The sequence below is a fragment of the Chelonoidis abingdonii genome, chromosome 12, assembly GCF_003597395.2.
Source record: "Chelonoidis abingdonii isolate Lonesome George chromosome 12, CheloAbing_2.0, whole genome shotgun sequence".
Lineage (NCBI taxonomy): Eukaryota > Metazoa > Chordata > Testudines > Testudinidae > Chelonoidis > Chelonoidis abingdonii.
The window spans coordinates 6,222,252-6,237,233 of NC_133780.1; the positions used below are offsets into that span (position 1 = coordinate 6,222,252).

The 14,982-nt window shown below is 46.0% G+C and overlaps 2 protein-coding genes across 3 annotated transcripts in view; both read right to left on the reverse strand.

Annotated features, from left to right (window-relative positions):
- Positions 1–14,982, reverse strand: part of LOC116823721 (zinc finger protein RFP-like) — a 415,971-nt gene that overhangs the window by 228,941 nt on the left and 172,048 nt on the right. The window lies entirely within an intron of this gene.
- LOC116830655 (butyrophilin subfamily 1 member A1-like) overlaps positions 4,248–14,982 on the reverse strand; it is a 30,506-nt gene continuing 19,771 nt past the window's right edge. The window contains exons 5-10 of the mRNA XM_075071632.1: positions 13,357–13,461; positions 12,689–12,709; positions 12,315–12,341; positions 8,818–8,838; positions 6,171–6,194; positions 4,248–4,899 (exon numbers count right to left, since the gene is read on the reverse strand). Coding sequence (XP_074927733.1) covers positions 4,385–4,899; positions 6,171–6,194; positions 8,818–8,838; positions 12,315–12,341; positions 12,689–12,709; positions 13,357–13,461 — 713 coding nt within the window. The 3' untranslated portion in view covers positions 4,248–4,384. The remainder of the gene's footprint in view (positions 4,900–6,170; positions 6,195–8,817; positions 8,839–12,314; positions 12,342–12,688; positions 12,710–13,356; positions 13,462–14,982) is intronic.

A 14,982-nucleotide genomic window follows, 5' to 3' on the forward strand; every position in this document is an offset into this window, starting at 1 on the left:
GCTGCATTAACGCAAGTGTGTGGTGTCATTAATAGCATCCTGCTATGAAGGATCATGACACTTGGCAATGTGTGTGAAATGGTGGATGGCTTTGCGGAAATGGGCTTCCCAAAATGCAGAGGGGCAATAGATGTCATGCACATTCCAATTCTGGCACCGGACCACCTTGCGATGCACTTCATCAATAGAAAGGGGTGCTTCTGCATGGTATTGAAGATGCTTGTGGATCACTGCAGGCGTTTCACTGACATCAACATAGGGTGATCTGGGAAGGTGCATGACACATACATCTTCAGGAACACTAGGCTGTACCAAAAGTTGCAAGCAGGGGTTTTCTTTAGAGACCAGAAGATTACAATGGGCAATACTGAAATGCTCATAGTGATCCTTGGAGACCCAGTGTACCCCTTACTCCCATGGGCAAGGAAGCCTTACAGGGAAACCTGGAGAGCAGCAAGAAGTGCTTCAACAATAGGCTAACTAGGCACCAAATGACCATGCAATGTGTATTTGGCAGATGAAAGGCACGCTGGAGATGTCTATATAACAGATTGGAGCTAAATGAGGAAAACATTCCAAGGGTTATAGCTTCCTGATGCACACTGCATAATCTTTGTGACACTAACAGTGAAAGATTTGTTCAGGGGTGGAGTTCTGAGGCAGACCAGCTGGCTGCTGATTTTGAGCATCCTGATACCAGGGCTATTACAGGGGCACAACGGGGGGCAATCTGAATTAGGGAAGCTTTATGGCAACTTTTTGAGAATGGGAACCAGTGATGTATATCTGCTAGGCTTCATTAAATTGAGTTTTATTTGGTAGCACTTGTGATGATTCCTGACCTGGATTTTCAGTAAGCAAATTATTAAACTGCCTGTATGGATTTTACTACCAGCTGCTATCACAATTTGTAGGACACAAATGAAGTTTTGCTATTTTTCAGAGACTCTGTTTTTATTAAACACCAATTAAAACACACACAATGGATTGTGGGGAAGGGAGGTACCAGTGAAAGGCTGGTCTCTCATAGCTGTGCGTAAATCCAGCTATCATTCTGGAAGCTGTCCAAAGGGGTGGAGTGAACAGGATACTGAGAAGTCCACTGAAGTTCTAAGGAATGTGTGAAAGGAGTTTGGTAAGGGCATGGAAAACAGTTCTGAATGAGCTCCAGGAGAGGTCGGGCATGCATTTGTTAAAAAGGCCACCAAATGGATGATTACAGTAATGGAGGAGCAAACAGAGATTCTGAAGTCCCTAATCATGCTACAGTCAGAACAATCTCCTGATTTTCTTTTTTTTCTCACCTTTCTATTACTTTCCATTCCATGCATTCCCTTTTTTCTGCTTCTGAGAATTCCAGTACCTCCCAGAACATGTCCTCCTTGCTATGTCTTGGTTTCTTCCTTATCTTGGTGGAGGCCTTCCACCATATGTTGGGGTTTACCCTGAAGGCCACATCTGCAGAAGCACAAAAACAATACACAGAAGCATGATTTTTAGTTCATGCACAGCACTGAACCATTACAGTAAAATACACCTCTTGTAGCATACCAAACACTTTCTCACTGACTCTTGGTAAGCATGGTGAGTTCTGACCAGGTGGATGGGGAGCATTTAAATTGGGGTAAAGAGAGATGGTGATGATTCAAGGCTAGCAGTGCAGACGACTAGGGACAATATTGTAAATTCTGTCACCATTTTCAACAGGCAACAGACATTGGAGCAGATATCTCACTCATGTGGGTAAGCTAGGATGCAAGGGTGCATCTACTGCACTCACGTGGGTTCACACCCAATCCCTATGCTCCTCGCCTGTGTGCAGGTTTGGTCCCTGCACAAGTGATTGCTGAGTGGTGCGGTAAAGTTTCCTACAATGAAGGAAGGAACCTGTGGCAGAGGATTGGCTAGTACCTCCAGGAAAGTTTCCTGGAGATCTCTCTAGAGGATTCCTGTAAAATCTTGGTGTGCCTCAACACACTGTTCCGCCACACTGCTTAGCTGCACAAGGGAATTTACAGCACGCTCAAACACAGCTAGTCTTGCACTTTTCTATCCCTTCACCCACTTCTACAGTACAGAAAGCAAAGGAAAGCTGAATGTCATAACCAAGCAGCATCAACTAAAAAAGATCACTTACCAGGGGTCTCCTCTCCTGCTTCTTGCTCACCAGAGACATACTCCTGAGACTGGCTAGACACCTCCAGAGTGAAGAAGAGTTCCACCTTACCAGGCAAACCAGCTGTGGGCGCCACATCATCTTCCAACTCCACCTCCTTCACGACTTTGTTCTCGGGGTTAGGTCCACTTTCCACTGGCTCTAGTCTCGTTGAAGTGTCCACGAGGCTCTTGATGGTGGATGTGGGGTTGCAGCCAAGGATGGCATTTAGGTTTTTATAGAAGTGGCAAGTCTTTGGTGCAGCACTGAAGTGACAGTTTGCCTCCCTTCCCTTCCCGGTATGCCTACCTCAGCTCCTTTATCTTTGCTCCATACTGCTCTGTGTCCCATTTGTAGTACTTCTCCAACAGACCTAGCGAAATCTGCCTGTAGGTATCAAAATTCCTATGGCTGGAGCACAGCTGGGACTGCACAGTCTCCTCTCCCCATATACTGAGGAGATCCAGCAGCATCTCTGTGGTCCAGGTCGGAAACCATTTGCTGCATGAAGTCACCATGATCAGCTGGGATGATACAATATGAGCTCTCCATGCATAGCCAACAGGAAGTGGAATTTCAAAAATTCCCAGACCTTTAAAGGGGGAGGGGCAAATGCTCGTTTACCTGGCTGCAGGACAGCCAAGTTCGAACTGCTGACTTACAGCAGTCAAGATGGACATCATGGGACACCTCCTGGAGGGCATTTATGGTGATATAGCCTAGCAGGTTGTCTACATTGACACATTGTTGATAAAACGTTGCTGAAAAAAGTTCTAAGCCTCTCGTCAAGGTATTTTTTATTTTGTCGCCAAAACAGAAAAGTTTTGTCACCAAAAGTGTACACCTCCACTGTTTTGTCAAGAAAAGCTGCCTTGTCGACAAAATTCTGTAATGTAGACAAGAACTTAGATGCTTATCTTCAAGAGAGGAGCTGGGTTTAGCACACACCCTGCATCTCTCACTGACTACTTTAGATGGCTCCCCACCTAGCATGCTGGCTCTTGTGGATGGCATTGTAAGGCATTATTGCAGATGGAAAATTAAAAAGGGACAAATTAGAATTGTTTTTCATGCTTTATTTACTGTAAATACCCGACAGAGTGCAAAGCAGCTGAGAAGCAGTTTTATGAACCTCAAAAATGGAAAAGAAACTCCCAGATTTTGAGAATAGTTTGTTTTTTTTTAATTTCACTAAAATGGTAACAAAGTCAAGGAAGTAACATATGAAACTAATGAGTGACAGTCGCCCCTTCAGTGACATTTTATAAACCTCTGTCCCTTTTCTTCTCCCTTCTCTGTCACACTGGTCATTTGTACTCACCGTTTTTCTAGCCCTCATTTCCCATCCTTGCTTATTTCTCTGTGTCTTCCCCTCTCCTCTGATCCCTGTCACAGATCATCCCCTCATGTTCTCCATCATTCCCCGGAGTTTATCCATTCCCCTCTCACTGCCTCTGGCTCTTTCCCCTCTTCAGAGTGTTTTCCTTTCATTGTTTTGATATTTAATTTTCACCCTTTCTCCAGGAGTCTCTGTTTATTCTGTTTTACTTTACCTTTTCCTTTTCTCTCTTCTATTCCCTCTGGTTCAGCCCACCCTGGACCCCCGACTCTCCCTGGAAGTGTTGCCAACCACAGAAGTTAAAAATCATGAGTCAGAACCAAAAGTCATGAAATTGACTCAGAATATGAGGTTTCAAATATATATATATATATATAATGTATTCTGCTTTATCGTGTGATTTTTTTAACTCTGCCCACCCCCCATGGGTGTGACAAATACAGTGGTGCCAACCTGCATTTACCGAGGAAGGTGACTTTGGCCCTAGCGGAAGGAGCTCTGGCTGGGAGACCCCAGTGAGATCTAATCCCATCGATCTCTACAAAACGCTCCCTGCTGCTGTAGAGCTTTCAGTTTCTGCCCAAACTCCCAAATCCTAATTAATTAATTGTGTGTCCCTGCCATCCCCACATCTGCCTGTCCCCAGCCTGGCTGTTAATTCTACTCCCTGCCCAGCCCCCACCTCTGCCCCTCAGGGCCCCTGTGCTCCTCCTGCAGCTCCTCACGCCCCATCATTTCGACTGCAGAGAGTGGGAGGAGCTTCCAGGGGGTCACAGAGTTAAGAGGCCAGAGGTTTGGGTAGACAGGAGTCCTCCAGGCCATATAGACTGGGATGTGTGAGGCTAGAGAGGCTGATTTGAGGGCTCCCGTGGGGTATCCCCCCCGCCACCTCAGGGACACAGTCTGAGCCGGGATCCCGGCCCCACCCAGAGCCAGGGTCGGATTCTCTCCCCAGGGACGGAGCCCGGCGGGAAAGTGAAGATCGGGGTTTTGTCACCAGCATCGATAAATGTCACCTGCCCCCGGTCACAGTCCAGATAAACCCGGATCCTGCTGGGGACCCGGCTCAGGGGCAGGTGAGTCACAGGGGAGGTGAGAGCCCGGAACTGACCCAGCCACTGCTGCACAGCCCAGATCCCCATCTCAGGGTTATGAGTGATCTGTCCCTTCCTCCCCACAGACTCTCTGGCCACGCCCCCAGACCAGCATTGCCCATAGCCCACCTCCACCTCCCAGCAATGTCTCCCCGAGGTGAATCCCTCACAGCCCAGCACACAGAGACCAGAATCAAATCTCTCAGGGTTGTTGGGCAGATCCTGCCGTGTGTATCCACAAATCACACTTTTCCGATCCTCAGACAGGACGAGTTGGGGATGAGCCGTGTCTGGATCCAGAGTCACATTCACTGGGGAGAGAGAATCAGAGCGTTAGGGACAGAGCTCGGCCCTGGGGTAAAATTTGACCTTATCAGTGACAGAATCTGCCCCAGCAGGGGAGTGTCTCAGGGAATCTCCTTTCTCCAGGATTTACCCGTCAGCTCTGAGATCTCAGCACAGTGCTGGGGAGAGTCACTCCCCTGGCAGAGATGTGTCAGCGACAGGTGAAAGTATCGGCTGGGCCAGGCCTGAGACTCAGAATCTTTCACCTCCTGCCCCCACCTCTCCCGAGGGAGGAGACTAGAGACTCTGGGAGCCCCAGCAGATGGTACAACTCAGTGAACATTGACACAAATCCCCTCCGCCTCCACACCTTAAGTCTCACTGTGTCCCAGCTGCCCCTGTGCTGAACTTTGTTATGGGGCCTCCCCACTGCACCCTGCCTGCTCTGAAATGTCACAACTCAGACAGGAACAGGCCACACAGTACCAGGATTGAACCTGCCCAGAATTTCACTGCTCAGCAGCAGTTGGAGCACAAAAGTACATTAGCCTGAGGCAGGGAGGGAGTGGTGAGCACAAGGGAAGGGTAGAAGGTGTAGAATAGGTAGCTGGTGGAAAGAGGGAGAGGGTCATGCTAGTGATGTAGAGGCTAAAGTGACTCCTGTTTACGAGAGACAGTAGAATGCCAGGATCATGATGGATGGAGACAGGAGAAAAGAGACCAGCTCACAGCTCTGATCACAGGAGCTCCCCAGATGTGTATTATGGAGCCAGGAGAGCCCCTGTCTGGGATCAAGGCTCTGTTCCCCTGCTTGACACTGGAGCAGGGATTGCACACAGACACAGTCCCTGCTCACCCATCAGCGTGGGGTCACTGCAGAGCTACTGGCTTAGTTGCTTTCTTTATAGGGGAGAAGATGAAGGAAGAAACAGAGACTTTGGAGACAGGCCAGCAACTCAGGGAGATAAAACAAACTCCCCCTGGAGTAGTGGCTGTGGAGGTCCATGTCCCACTGGATCTGTACCATGAGTGGAAGCTGCTCTCACAGATCTCTGCAGGGTGCAGTGTACATGCAGGCGGTGGAGGGGCAGGAAGAGTAGATGCGATATGCTAGAGTCATTATGGTGTGGTAGGACATAGGCACAAACCCTGCCTCACCTCATGATGCGCCCTGAGGTGCAGGGTGCTGGGGAGGTCTGCCCTGAACTATCACATCCACTCCCACATTCAAGGAAAAAGAGGAACAGTCTCATGGGAAATGATATTTGGATATTGATAAAATGTGATGTTTGATTACCTTCTTCTACAGATCTTCTCCACCCTAAAACCAACCATATAATTAGAGATGAGAGCGGATCTGAACAAGTATTGCATGATTCAATATTGTACAAACTAATACACTGAGGGAAAAAAGAATGTTATAAGTTCTTTCAGAAGTTATACTGGAATATAAAGCATTAGAATCTCCACTGGGTTCCATGAATGTTTCTCTCCAAGGCTGTAGCTTCACTGCAGAGTTAGCCCAGGATCTTACCTGGCTGTTGCTCCAACCTGTTTACTGCCTAGGTACAAAAATTTTGACTTAGGTTTGATGGAAAGGCATGGAGTATAGACTATAGCCCAGGTTCTGCTTTAACTCCGGGTGGTTATCTGCCCACTTTGCAGTGTGGATGGAGGCTGATCACTTCAGGGGCTGATAATCCTCCAGTACCTTCCCACAATTCCTCTTGAGCCATATGTTCTTGGCCACTACCTACATCCTTTTAACAAGAGGCCACCTTCCCGTTTATAGACACAGTTTATTGCTTAAACCCGAAATTGCATGTGGTCTGCTACAATTCTACTGCACTTCCATAGTATTTGTAGAGAGATGTCATCTGAGAGATCATCTTCCCAGCATTCTGCCATCTAGTCATGCACTGAAATGAGGATCCTGGTGGACCACTGGTTCAAGCTCAGTAACACCCACAATTTGGGGATGGATGGAGGCAAAATCTGCTGTTCGAGGAGGATGTCTCCAAGTTGCTGGTAGCAGAGGGATTTCAGCAGAAGGAATCGCAGTGCAGGGAGAAAATCAAATCCCTCAGAACCACATAAAACCAAGGATCACATCCCCCATCCTGACAACTCACTGGGAATGAGCCCTTCCTATCAGGAGCTGGACCAGGCACCTGGCTCTGCCCCAAGCAGAGCCCCCTTTCCCCGGGATGGGCTTTTGACTATGGATGTTGCTGGTGTTTGACCAGGCAAAGTGGGACCACAGGAGCTAGAGTAAACATTACATGCTTTGTGGCATAGCCAGAATGACCTGAAGCCTGAATCTCAGGACCTCTAGGAAGGAGATGGGAGAATTGACCAGGGAGGATGAAGAGAGACCAGCAGTTTAGCAGCTGGGGAAGATACAAGCTGCCATATTTATTAGTGTTATGGGGAATATTACAATTGTTTAGGGCTAATCTCATTGCTGTCCTAGGGATGTTATGTGCTGGGGGGTCAGCTTAGATAACAAAGCTACAAATGAGGGCAGAAGAGCCCTCCATTTTCCCTGCTCCCCCTTTCTTGCACCCTCTTCCCTGGCCACATGCATTCCAAAGGGAGGGGCAGGAGGTGGGAGAATATACAGGAAGCAGGTGATGTGTTGTGGCACTCTCTGCTGCATGCATCCAAGCAATACAATCAGCAATGCTTGCAAATATAGGGAAAAGGGCAGCAGAAGCATAGATAGATATAGATATAGTAGGGAAATTTACCTAGGTATATTTAATCTTAACTTAGTGCGGGGGGGTGTGGTCTAGATGACTTCTTCAGATCCCTTCCAGCCCTACATTTCTATGATCACACATTGACACTAGCACCTCTAGAATCCTATCACTGCAGGTTTTTAAGAACAGGTTGGACAAACACTTGTCAGGGATGGTCTAGGGGTTTACTTGATGGTGCCTCAGCGAAGGGGACTGGACTTGATGACTTCAAGGTCCCCTGCAGCCCTACATTTCTATGCTTCTATGTATATGGGTGGTTCCCCTGAGTTCAATAGGTTCTACTCAGACACAGAAAATAAATCATGAGGCTAGAAAAATAATAAATACATAATAATAAACAAGTTTTTGTTTAAAAATGACCTCTCTCAGTGAAATATTTTCTATTTTTGTTTTTCAGGGTTGTTGTTGTTTTTCCAAAAAACTGTCAGTACTATGATCATTTTTTATCTTCTGTGAAATATTTTGATTTTAAAAGATTTTTTCATTTATGAAGTTTTTTATTTTAGTAAACAAAAAGCATTAATCAGAATTTTTTTTAAAAATTCCCAAACAAATTAATAGGCCCTTTTCAAGCACTTGAAATTAAAACCTTTGTGACATTTTAAAAATATTTTGCAAAGCTAGTTTTCCAAGATAAGTGCATGAAACTTTGCAGGGTCACAACCTAAAGATTTACAATTATGGAGAAAAATTAAGTTACAAATACATATACTTAGATAAAATGACTTGTGTATTTGCTATTTTTTTAATAGATACAAATCTATTTAGTGATACTCAGGTCTTACCACAAAGGTGAAAAGGTTTCATTTTCCCCTCCTTTGATATATTACATGTCTTTATTACATTAGGTTGCCAACATTAACGTAAAGTCTGAGTGATTATTTCTGTTCAGATTGTTGTTTTCTTTATATGACATTTATCTTGTGTCATTTTTCGTATTGTCAATACTAAAGTTAAGACTGAGAGCTCATTGCTATAGAAACCTCTTTCTTTTAATTGTGTGTTGCTTTTTGCAGATTCTCTTTTGGTGGGAAAATCATCGGTCTTCCCAACATTAATAAAAATAAATAAAACTAAAGAAACACACAGGTATGCACACACACAAACCAAAATTCCCACCCTAATCAAGCTATAAGCTGCGTACACAGTTGTAGCTGTGGAAAGAGGAGAAATGACACTTACCAAGTGCTGCAGTAAGTTTCCCTTTAAAAAGTACAGAAAAAAATATTAATGATTATTCAGAACTTCTCTCTGCATTAGTACACAGTTAAAGGACTTAATCTGATATCAGGGGTGGCAGGTTATATGGGCTCAAGGTGCTCGAGCACCAGGAATATTCAAGGCTAGGGGCTGTGCTCCACCAATATTTGGAGCTGTGTTTCTCCCCTGACCCTGTCTGGAGCAGGCCCTGCCCCTCCCTCCCCAGCCTCGGAGCATATTCCCACCCCCCACCTCAGAGCTTCCCTGCCTGAAAGAAAACATCCAGTGCCTCTCTCCCTTGTTTGTGCTGCTTCTGCCTAAGGCTATAGAGATCAGCAGCCGGCAGCCTCTTGGAGCACTGGTAGAGGGGAAGAGGGAGAGAGGAGGGGGAAGGAGGCACACACGTGCTTGGGAGCTCTCTTCCCCCGCCCCGGCACCCATGGGCAGCAGCAAGGGAGGCCACACGTGATGGCAACCCCCCGCCCCGGTACCCACCATAGGGGAGGCGAGTGGGCTTTCTGGACCTGAAAGAGTCCCTAGGAGCATGTGCAGTGACTGTGGTACAGAGTGAGTGTCCTGGGCGGGGGTGGGGGGAGCGGAGGGGTCCCTCCCCTGGAGCTTGCTTCTGCCAGTAAGGAGTGGGGGGAAGTCCTCTCTGGCCCTAGCCCTGGGGCAACCTGTCTGCATCCCAAGTTCCTTATGCCCAGCCCTGCCCCATCACAGAGCCTGCGCCCCCAGCACCCCAACCCTGAGCACCCTCCTGCACTGTAAACCCCTCACCCCCAGCCCCACCTCAGAGCCTTCACTTGAGGGCAAAAACGTGCAACTTAAATTTGGTGGTCAGTTTGGAGTATCATTGTGTTTAGCACAATACTTGATTATTTTACACCCTTTAAAGTATATAGGTGTTATAAAGTGGGAATGTTCTTAATGTTTTCTCTGAATACTGTGTGGGTGCCTCAGTTTCCCCTATGCATGTCTCAAGGATCTAGATGGTGGGATAAGGGGGTGTGACTGTTGTAGAGCCCTGGAGTGCCAGTGTGATCTGTCTGCACAGAGAATGGCCGAAACCCTGTCTCCGGGCAACTGATGGCTCTCCTGCAAGGTGCCAACTGAAGGTGTTGGAGAACAAAGATCAGGTGGCCTCCTAATGCCTGGAAAAAAGACAAAGGCCAGAGGAGAGAGTGTCAGTGTCTGTGCGGACTTCCGGGAAGCGCATGGTGTGGAAGAGGATGCTGGGATGCTTTGGAACTACTCCATACAAAGCCAGTCAGGACTCTGGGGGAGCCTCCTCTCTCTGAGCAGACTGTCTCCAGGGCAAGAAGCTCACAGGGTCTGACCTCGGAGCATTCAGCATGCCCTTCCACACTGTGTGCTTTCCGCAGTGAGTGTGCCCAGGCAGGTCCTGGGGCAATCAGAGGTCCCTGCACCCCAACTCTGCAGTCAGATGTGACTCTTAGCCAGCCGGTAAAACAGAAGGTTTATTAGATGACAGGATCACAGTCTAAATCAGAGCTTGTAGGTACAGAAAACAGAACCTCTCAGTTAGGTCCATGTTGGAGGGCGGGAGCCTAGACCCAAGTTCTGGGGCTCTCCCCATTTCCTCAGCCAGCTCCAAACTGACACTCCCTCCTCTGGCCTTTCGTCTCTTCTGGACAAGGAGGCCACCTGATCTTTTTGTCCTCAACACCTTCAGTTGGCACCTTGCAGGGGAAACTGAGGCACTCACACAGTATTCAAAGAAAACATTAAGAACATTCCCACTTTGTCACAACAGGTGCAACAAAATATAATACCATATATTGAAGTAGGCAAGTGCTGCTTCTGACTTTCCACTTTTAATTGACTCTTGTAAATCTTGTGGTGCCAACACGTTGTAGCTTCATTTTATATCGGCTTACAGGGCGGGAGTGGGGGGGGCAGGACCACCATTTTGGGCCCCATCAAGAAATTATACAAACCTGCCGCCTATGTCTGATATGTATGAAAATCACCAGGCATGTGTAGAGTTGTGTCTGAGTTATGTGAATGCTGGGCAGAGAGATTTTACAGTCAATGAGTTTTGACACTGATGACTCAAAAATAATTTTGTTTTGAAGCTTTAAAATTGTGGTAAATTTGTTTCCTCTCTGCAGATTACGAGCATTTATTTATTGCCCTTCCACAGAAGCACTTCCATCGGGCTTAGCCCCTGAGGGTATGTCTACACTGGAATAAAAGGTCAGAGGTTGGCCTGGATCAGCAGATTCAGGCTCACGGGGCTTGGGCTGCCTGGCTATAAAATCGCAGTGCAGAAACATTTGGACTCAGGCTGGAGCCCAAGTTTTGAGACCCTGCAAGGTGGGAGGTTCCCAGAACCTGGGCTCCAGCCTGAGTCCTAATGTCTTCACTGAGATTTTATAGCCCTGTGAGCCCGAGTCAGCTGACCCAGGCCAGCCACGGCTGTGCTACAGGTCTTTTGTCGCAGTGTAGACATACCCTTGGGGTACATCTGCCCAGCATAAATACCCCGCAGAGGAGTGTCAGAGCTTGGGTCAACTCAGTGGGGTCACACTGCAGGGCTAAAAATAGCAGTGTAGACCTGGCTAGCCCAAGTGGGAACCCAAAGATCTCCACTGCTCCTTTTAGCCCTGCAGCATGAGCCCTGTGAGCCCAAGTCAGTTGATCTGGGCTCTGAGACTGGCTACTGCAGTTGTTTGGTTTTGGTTTTGCTTGTAGATGTGCCTATAGTGTCAGAGTTCACTGTACTTCTGGTGTAGCTTGCTCCTTCTTTTACAAGTTACATTTCTTTGGTTTTAGAATAATCTCTGATGTAAAGGCTCAGAGATTATTTCTATTCAACTGGGAGTGTCTGGAGAGATCATCACAATACAAAACTCATTTTTGTTGAATAAAACACTTCAGATTACATTTTGGCTTGAAATTCCTCAGGTTCAGTCTTGCCTCCATTTTTTTAAAAAAGTTAAAAATGAACCAACTACATAAAAATTAAAGAGAAACTCCCACACAAGATCCAATGTTGCACGAAATTTTCTCCTCAGAGGGAGGTGAATGAAACTTACCAATTTCTGCGTCACATTTCCCATAAAAGAAAAAGAAATAAGTATCAGTTTTTGTGGTGTGTTACCCTCATCTTGTTTTATTTCCTTTTATCATTAATATGATAGTTAAGGCTGAAAGATTATTTCAGACTAAAGGATCTGGTGGTGTCTTCGGGTCTTAAACTCTACTGTGTGACTCTATTGCTTATCAATTTTTCAAGTGAGTTTTTGGTGTGAACTGTATCCAATTTAGTCTTTCCCCACATTCTATAACGTTACATTAAAAAACAAACATGCACACACCCTAAAAAAGCAAGCAAGCAAAAACAGGTTTCATATTGCATTAAATTTTTAAAGCAAACAACTCCATACCAATTAAAGAAACTACCGAGGACCCAATTTTGTACAAAAATTTTCCTGTCGAAGGGGAATAGTGACACTTACCAATTTCTATATTTTGTTTCCCTAAACAATAAACAGAAATAAATATAAAAGTTTATTATGAGCTTCCCTTCCCTTATACATTATTTCACTGTATCATCAATATGAAAGTTAAGGCTGAGAGATTCTTTCGATTCAACTTCCTCTTTTGTCTTATTTATCTTCCCCATCACTCCTCCAATAACATTTTGGCATGAAGTTTATCTAATTTAAACTGTCCCCAGATTTTTTAAAACTAGATTAATGTGCCCATACACACACACACGCAAGAACAAACATAAAATAAAACAAAAGAAACAAACAGGTCAATATACAGCTGTGTAAGTGTATACAAAAACTGTAATTGTGGAAAAAGGGAAAACGAAACTTACCAACTTCTTCAGTAAGTTTCCCTTAAAAATACACAAATAAATATAAATTATTATTATGTCCTTTCTTCATCAAGTAGAGTTAAAATATGTACAGAATTCACTAGGATCATAGAGGGATGTGTCTGAGTTATGTTGAAGTCGGCCAAAGACATTCTTTATGAATGAAATTCACCAAGGTTATGGACATGTGTGTCTGAGTCACGTGAAAGTTGCTATGATTTTTTCCCTAACCAAGGAACAAATGTGTTTATTAACAGACTTACCACTGGGGCATCTCTATGGGGCCCATCACTATATTGCCAATGCACTACAATTAATTAGCAAAAGAATTTTTTTAAGTACAAATATGAGACGCTAGGCACTCCAGTTGTCTCAAGTGGAACCAGAGATGGACACCAATAGCCCCAGAGAACTGGCAGAGGGAGAGATGGAGGATCAAGCAGAATGCAGCTGTATCTGCTATGATCTGATTCTCTGGCTCAGTTCTATTGCTTGAGACTCTCCTCCCCATCCACCCTATATCAATAAAGTCCCATGCATTCTTCTCCCTTATATAGGACAAGACCAGCAGGTTACATATCCTTATGATGTTAAATTCTTAAATTGCTGTTATTCAGTTATTAGACTAAAACCTGTATTTACAATATATCTCTCCCTCTAATAATTACCTTTCATTTTAAAGAGACAAACAGTGAAGCCAGTGAAACCAAACAAAACCACCAGGATCACACTCAGAGCCACCATCCAGGGATCCACCCTTGGGAAAAATGGATCTGAAAAGCAAAACACCAGGACTTGCCTTAGTATGGAAGCGGTCACTGAAATCAGATGTTCTTATTCTATATGAATCCGTAAATAGTCCCCAATATGATTCTGTCAAACAAGAGTGAAAACATGGCCCTATCTACAGAGGTGCTGGAACAACTTGCATAGTGAGGGTGCTGAAAACCACTGAACCAAACTATAAACTCTGTACGTGATGGAAACCACTTCAAGCCAGGGGGTGCAGCAGCACCACCTGCATCCCTAGTTCCAGAACTTATACCCGTCTACGAACAGGAGCTGCTAACAGGGAGTTTCGCAAGGGAGTTCTCCAGGTGAAGGAGGAGCAAATACAGCACCCTTGGGATAAGTAACTGTCTTGTAGTGTGTATTTTTTTGTGTTTGGGGGTTACTTGCTGTGTGCTGAGCTTGTCTTTGTCAGTCTGTTTGGTTGGTTGATTGTTTGAAGGACCGTGTGCTGTAGCTGGCAGTTGGAAGCTGTGAGCTTCAAATGAAGGTCTGAAAGCTAGAAGCCTCTGGTAATTGGCTGAGCCTTAATCAGTGGGTGGGGCTATCACACAGGTCAGGGCTTTATAAAGCAGTGTGCAAGGGACCAGGGAGCTTTGCGACCAGGAGCTGCTAACAGGGAGTTTCGCAAGGGAGTTGGGAAGGGAGCAAGGGTCCCTTCCTGTTTTAATCTGTTTTCCTTTCTTCCCTTTAAAACCTATAAACTAGACTACATTCAAAACTTCTTGCTTTAAACAACCCTTTCATTAACTAGGAGACAATGCAGGCAGAAGCCCAGCAGCAGAGTGGGCACTATCCAGTTTATTGTGCTGAATGCAACATGTATAATTACCTGCCCTGTGGGCAGGTGGCGTATGTGTGCATTGGGTGCAAAGAGCTCCTGGCCCTCAGAGACCACGCACAGGCTTTGAAGTCCAGGGTGGTAGAACTGGAGGAGCTAAGGGAGGCAGAGAGGTATGTTGATGAGGCTTTCCGGGACACTGTAGAATTGTCGCATCTCCGGTCAGAGAGCCCCTGCACTGCTGAGGAGGATGAAATGCTCAGGGAAGCAGAGCAGTCAACGGGAGCAGAAGGAAACCTTCCCATAGTTGGGACCCTCCTTCCAGATGGTATTAGGGTATCCTCTCGCACTGAGGTTACCTCTCCGGGGGAGGGAACTCCAGTCACTAGGAAAAGGCAGGTGTTAGTAATGGGAGATTCAATCATTAGAAACGTAGATAGCTGGGTTTGTGATGACCGGGAGAACCGTATGGTGACTTGCCTGCCTTGTGCGAAGGTTGAGGATCTCTTGAGGCATCTAGACAGACTTATGTGTAGTGCTGGGGAGCAGCCTGTGGTCGTGGTACATGTAGGTACCAATGACATAGGGAAGGGTAGGAGAGATGTCCTGGAGGCCAAATTTAGGCTGCGAGGGAAGAGACTGAAATTCAGGACCTCTATGGTGGCATTCTCAGAAATGCTCCCAGTTTCATGTGCAGGGCCAGGTAGCAGGCAGAGCTTCAGAG